The sequence below is a fragment of the Ictalurus punctatus genome, chromosome 10, assembly GCF_001660625.3.
Source record: "Ictalurus punctatus breed USDA103 chromosome 10, Coco_2.0, whole genome shotgun sequence".
Classification (NCBI taxonomy): domain Eukaryota; kingdom Metazoa; phylum Chordata; class Actinopteri; order Siluriformes; family Ictaluridae; genus Ictalurus; species Ictalurus punctatus.
Window position 1 is genome coordinate 20,055,159 of NC_030425.2, and position 12,528 is coordinate 20,067,686.

Here is a 12,528-nt window from a genome sequence, read left to right on the forward strand (position 1 = left end):
GAGTCAGGGCTCCCAGAGAAACTGTAAAGATTATGATGATATTCTCTACTGCACTATTAACAGGAACTGAAGGATCATTAAGTGTGACTTTGGACAAAAAAAGGAGAGGTTCCTCTGATATCTGATTTTAAGAAATGTATGTTGATTGTATGATCACATGATTATATCCCAAAGCATTATAATAATTTATTTGACTATATACTGCAGTTTTGACAATTTGCAATACTATTATTTTGTGACTGTATTTTTATTGTATTTTGCGCTTGCCTTAGTAGGTGTTAGAACTTTTCTGTAGATGTGTGATATGTTGTGGTCTCCATTTGGGATTTGCCCAACATTTAAGCACTACCATGTCATGGAAGGCATAATATACATGAAATTCCTTCTTACATGTAAAATCCAAAATGCATTGTAAGTACTGTTGATAAAAATGCAACAAAATATCTTTATCTTTATGTAGAAGCTTGTTTGCCTTTAAACATTGATTACTGTACAGTATCTTTTTGGGGGATTGGGGGGGGAATAAGTGGTTAAGGTTTAAGCACTATGAATTCAATTCCTCACACCACAAGAGAAGCACTGTTGGGCTCTTCAGCAAGACTCAGCCTTTAACTGCTCAATTTAATTGTATGTCACTTTGGCTTAATCTTTATAGCTATTGAACCCACTAAGTACAAGAAATTCGCATATTTGAAAGCAATGCTGAGTGTGGACTACCTGAGCTAGTTAATGTTTCAAAGATTAGAATAAACTGAATGGTGTACACTTTGAGTGTACTGTAGTTGTGCCCAAGGTAGCTAGAATAACCTATTATCTTGGTGTTTAATGGCTTAATTTTGGTCAAATGTTACACTTAAAAAAAAAAGTGTAAGTATGACTAAGAAATTGCTCTCATTGTTGTAAGTAGCACTAAGAGAAACTGTTTTCTTTATAATGTAACTAAGTGCATTTTAAGTGCATTGGTCAGTTTTTCAACCTCATTTTACCTCATTGTCATTTAAAATTGATCATGTATCTTTGAAATGGGGGCATGGTGGCTTAATGGTTAGCAAGTTTATATTGCACCTCCAGTGTTTTTCCAGGTGTGCGCGGAGTTTGCATGTTCTCCCCGCGCTTTGGGTTTTCCTCCAGGTACTTTGGTTTCCTCCCCCAGTTCAAACACATGCGGTGTAGTCTGATTGACATCTCTAAATTGTCTGTAGTGTGTGAATGGGTGTGTGAGTGGGTGTGTAATTGTGCCCTGTGATGTATTGGAACCCCATCCAGGGTGTCCTCCGCCTTGTGCCCAAAGTTCTCGGGGATAGGCTCCAGGTACCCCGCAACCCTGTGTAGGATAAATCGTACAGAAAATGGATTTATGGATGTGTCTTAAAACATTATTAATGATAAGTGTTCTATAGTAACTTGAATTAGGATATGCAACATGGTTTAACAGCATTAAAACAGAGGTCACCAAAAGGGCATCAACAAGGCTGCATAAAAATTTCAGATGTCATTTTTCATTTTGTTTATCTTATAAATCTGTTTGCAGTTCCATAGTGCAACCTCGCTATGAACTGGTGTCCTGTTCAGGGTGTATTCCTGTCTCATGTCTTGTGTGCTTGGGCTAGACCACCACGACCTTGATCAGAATAACATAGTTACTGGAGATAAATTAATAAACCAAAATATTAAATCTGTTTCACATTTAAAAATACAAGACACTAGACTTCATTATTATTAAGTATTATTAAAATTAAAAATAGCATGTGTCATACAATTACATTTGAAAACCATCCTGTACCCAATTAATGAGCTGTAATGTCATCAGAACAGTGCCACATCTGCTGTACTGCTAGCTGTGGAGAAAGGTTTTTGGTGTTTTGAGGTGGCTGCAGTGACACTCACTATCCACATAGGGGGCATTAGACTGAAAAAATCTTTGACAGCGATTGGGCCAACATCACTGCATATTGATCCATTGTAGTACACAGGTTTGATTGATTTTTTGTTTGATTAAATTAGCTACTACAGTAGGACCTGATATCTGAGATGTCTTTTGGACATAAGGGATACTAGATCATAGGTGAGACAACAAAATGGCCCAATTGATGTGAATTTGATATGATAAAAGGTACACTTTAGATGGCATTTTTAGGTTGTCAGTAAATGCCACTCGCATTTGTGTGTGTTTCTGTGTGTGTGTGTGTGTGTGTGTGTGTGTGTGTGTGTGTGTGTGTGTCTGTGTGTGTGAATATAACTGATGGTATACTGCCCATTCCTGTATGTGTTTTCCCAGTGGATTGATGCAAGAACAATTTATGGCGGAGGCTTAATGTTATTATGGATTATATAAATTAAATGAAATTATCAGAAGGTGATCGGGTCTATATTTGAGGTTAACCTGGTGTTTTCTATTGCAATACCAGGGTGTTGTTCTTTGGGGGATGTTGCAATTCACTTCTGCTTTATCCTGTTTTGCTTTTCTCTGCTACCTCTCATCACCTATCCCGCCCACATAGCAATTCATTTCATGTACAATAGTACACATGTATGTGATTTATAGACGCTTTTCAGCAATAGTACCACTATCCCTTTCTTCTGCTTTACTTTACTCCAGTCCTTTGGACTTCTAGTATGTTGTGTTGCTGTGTTTTTTGGATGATAGTTATGGATTCATCTCCAATATCTCCATTTTGCCCCAACTAATAAACACATTCTGCACATCCACGTGCATCCCAGCTGTTTACAGTGGCGTTCTTATAGCTGATGTCTCTCATTCTCCTCACACCCCCACAAATGTTGTCTTGAATATTAATTATAACAATATGTAAATAAGCACTTATGGCAACCCCATTCACTGGAGTTAATTTCCATTAAAAATGTAATTACTTGTGAAATATTCTGATTCTCAAGCATTATATAGCTCCTTGCTAGTACTAGGAAGATGACAAGAGCCTTAATTAAACCATTGTAAGTCCTTCTGATTTCACTGGAATAGGGTGTATAGGATGAATCCATTGCTACCCTGACCACTGATAATGCAATTTGTATGAGAAATTCACTGAAATATAATATATAATTATAAGCAGATAATACACAAGAAGTGCAGAAAATAAAATGTGAAATGCTGCACACTTTTGCCACCCTCTGATTGTAATATCATTTATTTAGCAGAAGGGGCAAAGCCTTGAGGGACCACTATGTTTTACATTTTCAAAATGATACACAGTCATGTGAAAATTAAGTACACCCCATGGACATTGTTGGCTTTATTAAATTATTTGGACATGCAAGCATTTGATTCTCTTTGAAACAGCACCTATTAATAAAGTGGATACACATAAAATTGACATTTTGTAGTAATTTTCACAGTTTAAATGAACAAAAAAAGAGATCAGTCACATGGAAAAAGTAAGTACACCCCTACATTTATCACACTTTCAAATCCATAAAATTAGAATCAGGTGTTCAGGATTGGGTGCCAGTGATCAGAACCTGCTTTGGAACCTGTCTTATTTAAACCCCTCTCATACTTAGTGTCTGGTGTTTCCTTTGTTATTGAGGTGTGTGGTGTCATCATGCCAAGATCTAAAGGTTTGTAAGGCCTTCAGAAAAAAAAGTTGTGGATGCCTATGAGTCTGGCAAGGGATTTAAAAAGCTCTCCAAATTATATATAATACATCGTTCCACTGTAAGGAATCTACAAATGGCACAGATTTGAAATGATTGACAATTTGTCCAGCACTGGCCGTCCCAGAAAATTCAGCCCAAGAGCAGAGTGTCTTATGCAAAAAGAAGTCTCCAAGATCTGCAAAATTTCATCATAGGATCTGCTAGTAAGTCTAACTGTTGGTGTCAGTTGGTGAAGTGCATGCTTCTACAATCAGAAAGAGATTGCACAAATTTGACCTGCATGAGAGGCATGCCAGGAAAAAGTCTTTGCAAGACTACAGTTTGCCAATGAGCATATAGGCAAAAACCAGGCCTTTTGGACTAATGTGCTCTGGACAGACGAATCAAATCAAATTGTTTGTCCATAGTAACAGCAGACATGTTTGGCACAGACCAAAGACAGCTTTTCAGGAGAAGCACAGTGGTGTAAATATTATGGTTTGGTTTTGCTTTGCTGCCACAGGGACTGGACAGCTTGCATTCATTGATTCAACTATGAATTCTGCATCATACCAAAGAGTGCTTGAAGATAATGTGAGGCCATCTGTCTGAAAGTTGAAGTTGAACCAGAAGTTGACCTTTCAACAGGATAATTATCCTAAGTACACTACCAAATCCACCAAGGAATGGCTCAAAAAGAAGAAATGGAGGGGTATGGAATGACCGAGTCGAATCCCACTGAAATGTTGTGGCAGGATTTAAAAATGGGCAGTACATGCAAGAAAACCCTCAAATATCTTGCAACTGAAAGAATATTGCATGGAAGAGTGGTCAAAAATTCCATCATGCCTGGTGGACAGTTATGCAAAAGAAGTTATTTCTGCTAAAGGGGGCAACATTAGCTTCTGTGGCCAAGGGTGTACTTACTTTTTCCAGAGAAAAATATATCTTTTGATATTTCTGTTGAATAAATGATTGAAAAAGCTAATTTTCCTTGAGGTTTTGTTCAAGTTTATCAACTTAATTAATAGGCACTGTTTCAAGCATGATCAAATCCAAATATGTGAAACAAGCCAACAATGTCCATGGGTTGTACTTATTTTTTCACATGAATGTAAGCTAGGAAATGATAGCTATAAAGTATTTTATATAGACCGAGTAAAGGCACAGTGACAATGGATATGAGACAAAATGGTCAGGAAACCATTTTACTCACATATAATAGCATTGTAATTATATTAACCAAACTTCCACCATAGTGAGAAATATTTACATCACAACTCATGAATTGTGAATAACACAAGACTGGAGTGTTTATTTGGAATTTTCTTCTAGAATTCATGCAATTGTAATTATCTAACATCTCCATAGGGTTCTGCTATATTAAGTAACAGCATCTTAACAACAAAACTGAACTCATGAACTCTGACATTAAAGAATTTTGACTTCAGAAGTCAGCTGCAAGAAGATATATTTAAACCAACTACATTAGAGAAGGAAAGTCACAAAACTGTGCTGGGCTCTGCAAACAGAGGACCAGAATTGTGTAAACCTGATTTTCCCACCTCCAGGCTCCTCATTAAAACTGTGCATACTTTTTTATGAAGCTCTTTTTACAGCCTGCAGGAACACTAATTCATAAACTAATATAGGGACACTCTAAATGATGCATATTCCAGCATTCAGGAAGGATTACTCAAAGCTTTTCAATTAAATTCTCCAACCATCAAGGCAACATTTTTGTCTAACCGTTCTGGAAGTTGTATCTCAGAAGACTCTCAACACTGGACTCTCCTCATAACTTAATGTCATTTTGCACAATTTTGCTCTGTGGACCCACTGCTTTGTTTAATAGGAGAGCACAGTGAAAGAGTCACATATGGCAGATTACCATATTATCCAAGTGCTTGCAATTTCTTTTCCAAAAGGGAGGCATTAACTCTCAATTCTTTGTACAATATCCATGGTAATATCGAATATTTTCATTGTACCCTCTGGCCCATTTATGCAGACCTATCATATTCAACCATATGTACCTGCTTAAAATTCCAGTCACATATACAGTACGGAACACTAAAAGTGATACTGTAACACAACAGCAGTGAAAACAACATTGTGCTGTTGATTTAGTTAAAGGTTAGCTGTGTATTTATGGCAAAAGGCCAAATTAGCAAAGTAAGCTTGAACTAAGAAAAAGGAAACATACTGTATATGGCCCACAGTTTACAAAACTTGTTTGTGCTATAGAAGGAATAAAATATAATGAGGCATGCTGTTTTAGAAAATAATCGGTGAAGAGGTGGTGTGATATGGCCTGATGTGAAACAGAGTTTCCAAGTGTTCCAAGAGTTTCCAAAATACTTGTTTCCAAGTATTCCTCTTATAAATGTCTCCTTACAGAAGACTTATGGGTCATATTGAACCCAATTGGTTTTATACAGAATAACTCTCCTATTAACTGTTCCATATAAGTACATTTTGTAAACTAAGTGTACATCTCTTACTGGAGTGGACTAGAGCATCGCTGGCCCTTTAAGAGCTCGAGCTGGCTGTGACTGGAGCAGCTGTGTGAGATTAAACACAACGAGGGGCTCAGAGCAGCCATTCAGTGCTGGATTCAATCAGACAGGTTGCATCTGCACTGTACAGATGTTCCATACTCACACACTCATGCACGCACATTCAGATACACAACGCACACACTAAAATTCTTTAGCCGTGAACCATCACTCACTCAGATGGAAAGTTTGACTCTGGAACCATGAGTGTGGTGAGAGAAACAACATCATTGACCCAAACACTGACGTCCTCCAAACGGCACAAGAGTGTGAGAAAGAGCTCCAGGAAGATCTACACACCTTACCAGGATAATCCAGTGTAAGTGTGAATTTTTAAGTCTCAGAAATTAGAATAGGGGTTTCTCCATCTTTTTTCTGAGTTAAATACATTGATCTTATTCACTCTCAGTACAAAAGTGATTTTTTTTTTTTTTTTTGCACATTTCCATTGTAAACTTTTGCTATGGTTAAATTTGACATGAATAAAGACAACTACTTGACTGTGTTTATTTAATTTGATAATGACATAATTTACAGCATGCTTATGAGCAGTGCTCAGATTGAGACAAAATGCATTTATTTTTTAACACTTTTGCTTTAATTGTAGTTCACACAATTACAGTACATGCATTCAGTATAATGGCATTTAATATTATACTATTTTTGTTGATGCATATTTGCATGCAGGTTGTTGCCTTACATTCAGTCAGTACAGGACTTTACACAGATGTGATTTGTAGTATATTTATAAGATCCCCAAAGTATAATTCTTTAGTAATTTATAAATTTATATAAAGGAAATTGTAATTATAATTTACAACCAATACCCCTGAGCATTTATTGTCTATCTATATTTTTATTGTCATATTTTAAAAACCTCTGGCCATAAATAAATGTTTCCTGTTATTCTGAAGAGTATATAGAATACCATTTTAAAATGTGTCCTGATTATTTATATGACAATTTAGCTGCAATCTCTGTGTGACATGCCTTGACTTTCGTTCGAGTCTGTCTATTTAGGCCAATGAATTTAAAGCAAAGACTGTACACACAAGAAATGTGTAGTTTCAATTGATTCCATTCTGTCGGATCAAACTTTGATGCAAACCATTGTCCACCAGTTCCTCAGATGACGAAGATAAGGATGCAGAGCAGGTGGACAGCAACGATCCTGAGGAAATGTTCCAGAATATTCAGCATCAGAAGGAAATCATCGCCAACATCCGAACACGTCCCTGGCCAATGAGACGCAAGCTCAAAGCCTTAAAGTGAGTCTCTGCCAATATTAACCCCTTGAATACCAACAAGCTTTCCAGATAATGTTCCTTACTCCACAAGTAACTGCATAACTTTACGATTAGTTTCAATGTAGTTACTTAATAATATAATAATAATTAGTAATAATTACTGAAATATATGCTTTAATATGAATAATTGAATTGATGTTTTATTGGTTAAATACTTCTGCTGTATTGTTGTTAGATACTTTATATACAGTATCTTTAAACATGTGAATTCAAAATGACCTGAATCACTGGATGGAAGACAGAGGACATACAAATGAGAAGCAAGTTTGATTAATTCTCTTTCCCTATATATTTACTTTAGAAGATTAATTCATTCATTCATTCATCTTCAGCAACCACTTTCTGGTGAGGGTCATGGTGGCTCCTGAGCCTGAGCTAGAGGCAGGAATTCACTCTGGTTCAGACATCAGTCTATCACAGGGCACCAAGCACGCACGCACACACACACACACACACACACACACACACACACACACACACACACACACACACACACACACACACACACACACACACACACACACACACACACAATCATTCAATTTAGCATAGGCAATTTGCCTACCAGCATGTTTTAAGGAGAACGCAGAAGAAAACCCACATGAACATAGAAAGAACGTGAAATTCTATGCAGACAGTAACCTGAGCTCAAGCTCGAACCAGGCAATCTCAAACATGAATACACCAGGAGTATTTTAAATGAGATGTATTGTGTAATTAGGATTTTATTATACATGTATGCAAACCTGAATTTATTATTAACCTATTGCTGAAATATTTAACTTACAAACCCTATGATGCCTCTTACTGTTAGATAGATAGATAGATAGATAGATAGATAGATAGATAGATAGATAGATAGATAGATAGATAGATAGATAGATAGATAGAATAAAGCTAGAGTCATTAACTATCCTATAATGAGCTGGCTTATTTAAGCTAATACTATTTATACAATGAGGTCACAATAATACTTATAATATAATCAGTGGCAAAACTTGTAGGATAAATTATTCGTGATCCTATTATTTAAATAAATATGCAACAATTACAACATATTAACATAATGGCAAGAAGGCTCCTTAATTTATAGCATGTGAAGTCATGAGTGATTTTATGTGCTGGTGATCTGGTGCTAATGGAGAAGAAATGTACCGATGCAAGGTAAATAACAATTAACACTTGGCTCATGAGAGCTCTAACCTTATTTATGACATGGCACCAGGAAAACAATCTAACTTGGGTAATTATTTCATTATACCGTCACTGGCTTCCCCATTTTACTGAGGTCACATGTTCATTATAATGCATTATCTTATGCTTAACTGGATTTGACTGATTGAGGTCTCTCAAGGGCCAAGGACGCTTACCTTTGAGACGCAAAACTCACACACACACACACACACACACACACACACACACACACACACACACACACACACACACACACAGACATACATCTTTAAAAAAAATAATAATAATTTAAAAAAGCACAAAGTATTCAGAGCCAAGTTATAACCTAAAAAGTGTTGCACGCATGTTACTTACTCTGTGATGATTGCTTTGCTCTCAGCATTGTTTAATGCCCCTTTGTAAATTATCCAGATAAGGTATCTGCAGCTTTATTTCCTTTCAAGGTCCATGATATTTAGAGTCAGCAGTAATGCATAAAGCTCTTGACTGGCCAGCTTACACTGCAACTCATCTGTGAGAAGAGTTAATAACTGTCTGTAAGAAAATAAGTGTTTTTGTCTATCATATCAGTCACTCATACACTTAAAAAAATCTGAGATACTATAAATATCTCAAAAAGCCATTTTTCATCTTGACCCCTTCATATTTGTTGGCAGAACTCTCACAGACCAGATTGCATCGTAGTGTAATACAGTAATATTATCTGTTAGAAAAAGGAGCCAAGATGTGTTTTTTACTGGTTTTAGATGGTAAAACTTCCATTCAGGGGAAAGCCCAGCTAAAAGCATGGTTCATATCTTAGAGGAATGCCTACAGCAGTGAAATGTCCTGTGAAGCATTAAAGCTTGGTATTAATGGCTTCATCAGAGCCGAGTACAGCAGTAAATCACTGCTACGATCACAGGGAGGAATAATATGTTATGGGCCAGACTGCTGATCCTGGCTATCAGTGTGTGTGTTTGTGTGTGTGTCTGTGTGTGTGTGTGTGTGTGTGTGTGTGTGTGTGTGTGTGTGTGTGTGTGTGTGTGTGTGTGTGTGTTTGTGTTTGTTTGTTTGTTTGTTTCAGGCAGGCCAGGGAGATCGTGCTGAAGTATGAAGGCAGGCTGACCAGGACACGAGGATACCAGGCTGCAGGGGCAGACGTAAGTTTTTCTTTCTCAAATTTATGTTTATTACATAAGATATGATTTCTCTCAACTTGGGTTAACTGGCATCCTTTTGAGACACCTATCCTTCAGCACTTAAGTCAAATTTTTGCAGTTGCAGATTTGTTCGATCTCAAATGTTTAAAGCTATTTATTTTTTCAACTGACCTGAAGGTTGCAAGTTTAAACTCCATACTGTACAGGTGAGAGTAAACTTGCACCTGAAAGGATTCTCCACACTTTAATCAGCTATTAATAGTTAATCAGCCAAGACATCTTTGGTGTCTGATGTGTGATTTCATATTATGCCCTGTAGCTGCAAATCTAAGGGCACTTTTACATTTGTAGGAACTTTTATGTTCCTGTTCTTTTAGGTTTAGTTTCAAATGCCACATAATTAAACAAACAAGAAAAAAAAAACTGAGGTAGGGTTGAAAATATAAAACTCTTTCATTTAAGGAAAAAAAAAATTGAGGACAGGACTGGAAATCTAAGTGTCCCGTTGAATGGAAATTTATTTATATATTTGGCTGCAGGGTGCCAACGACTGTTGTTGCCTCACATAGCTCCAGGGTCCATGGGTTGATCCTGTGCTCTCTTTGCAGAGGTAAAAAAAAAAAAAAAAAAAAAAAATCTTTGAAAAAATCCAAAACTACTTTACAAAAACCCTGTAAATGACAGAGCTGCACGTGCTCCCACCTCAAACTTTAGCTCAAAGAAACATTCCAGTGTAGTCATCAATATTTAAACATTTCAGTGGCGTTCATAATGCAAATGAATACTAAGAAGCAGCACCTCAGTTGAACTTACAGCACTTTCAGCTCTTACTGTAGTGACTGGATTGTGGTATGGTCCAAATTGCACAACTGGCCGAAAGCAAATAAGTGAGACCCATAACCTTCAATTGCTCAGCTTTGTGCTCTTGGATTCTGCCTCACTTGGAAGCCACTTTATCTTGAAAGCATCTAGCAAATGCTTAAATTTAAATGTTGTCTTTGTTATTGGATGCCTATGTTGATGTCCTGCACTTTTTCCTGATGGTCTCTCTTCCTGCACTGCTCTATCGTTCCTTCACTCTCCCCCGTCGCTGCGTTCAGATTTACAGCTTGTTGTTACGGCTCGATTTAATTAAAAATGCTCCAGTGGCATTCGGCAAGGCTGCCTGAGCGGCATTAAAATTAATTGACTTTTTAGCAAGTGGATCTGATGACAAATGACTAATTATGGAAATGGCTCGGTTGAACACTGAAATCAGAAATAATGCGCACTTATTTTGAAAGTGCTTTCCTTTGCTCATCTTATATCACTGACATATCATAGATTTGTAAGCCTAACTGAAAGCATCCTGAATTCCATTACAGAGCAAGCCTTGGTAAAGGGAATAGTTAAGCCAAAAATAAAAATTTACAGTTTCATTCAAGTAATGGAAGTTATATCTTCCAGTTTTGCACTCAGCAATCTGTATGCATATAAATTATCTGTATAAATTGTCACACACTCGTATCAAACAAGTTGTTAAGGGATTTCAGTGTTATTTATCAAAATGGCTTGTCATAGTGACCTATATTTACTTCTGCAGGTGCTCCATATACAAATTTTAATCTTTAAATTATTAAAGATAATTAGATATTAAAGATAATATAAACATAATCTGCACAAATTTGTTTGTTTAACAAGGCTACAGAACATCACATGACACTAAACAAGAGGGGTGTTCTTGGAAAATATACAATTTAAGCAATACCCATGATTTAATTTACTCTATTTAAGATGACCTATCCAAGAATAGACAAGATAAAAAGAAACAATAAATGATGCATATTACCCTCCTTATTCCCAGTGAACTATACTTTATCCGTATTTAAAATATAATATAATGGACACATATGAATGGTAATGTAAATGTGAATGTTTCTCCAAAGATGTAATTATAAGAATACTTTTACATCAATTTCCTTTATTTCCTCCTCTCTGCAATATGTTACTTTGTTTAATTGCTACACATTCTAACTGGCTAATGCTATGATTCAAATCATGAAAATGCCTAGCACTGGGAACTTCTACCCATGCTTCAGGGGTTTCCTCCAGGTACTCCGGTTGCCTCCCCCAGTCCAAAGACATGCATTGTAGGTTGATTGTCATCTCTAAATTGTACATATTGTGTGAATGAGTGTGTGATTGTGTGTGCAACTGTGCCCTGTGATGTCCCCTGCCTGGTGCCCTGAGTTGCCTGCAATAGGCTCCCCATGACCCTGTGTAGGATAAGCTGTACAGAAAATGGAAAAACATTTCACACATACCAAATTTTGGCATGCAGAACAACTTCTACATAGAGACAGCCTTGCATACATATTTCCGTCTAACCTAAGATCTTACTAATTCGTCTGAAAATCTGTATAGCCCCTTTTAAACCATTTTTTTCCCTTTCTGCATTCCTCCGTATTGTGACCCAGAGTTATAAAGTGGCGTTTAATGTTGGAAGTGATTCAAATGATAATATAGCTCAAATTAAATTGTATATAAAATAATATTTTATGCTATTTCATGAATACTTATTGTATTCTGAATATTGTATGGAATACTGCTATTGTGAATACTTGCAATTTTATTAATTGCTTCATGCACAAACGGTGATGAGAAAAACAATGTCTTTTATGGTGAGTTTGTAATGATTTATACATAAAGTTTGGCTTATGTTAACTTGTAGCCAGTACATTTCCGTTACTTGTT

General features: G+C 36.5%; 1 protein-coding gene across 3 annotated transcripts in view; it reads left to right on the plus strand.

Moving 5' to 3' along the window:
- Nucleotides 1-6,162: 6,162 nt before the first annotated feature.
- Nucleotides 6,163-12,528, plus strand: part of LOC108271296 (transmembrane channel-like protein 3) — a 34,573-nt gene continuing 28,207 nt past the window's right edge. Inside the window, exons 1-3 of one of the 3 annotated variants that reach the window (XM_017478777.3) lie at nt 6,163-6,471; nt 7,274-7,420; nt 9,720-9,795. In XM_017478777.3, coding sequence (XP_017334266.2) covers nt 6,356-6,471; nt 7,274-7,420; nt 9,720-9,795 — 339 coding nt within the window. In that variant the 5' untranslated portion in view covers nt 6,163-6,355. Of the gene's footprint in view, nt 6,472-7,273; nt 7,421-7,791; nt 9,796-12,528 lie in introns of those variants that run through there. The other 2 variants (XM_017478778.3, XM_017478779.3) reach the window with 2 other exon arrangements.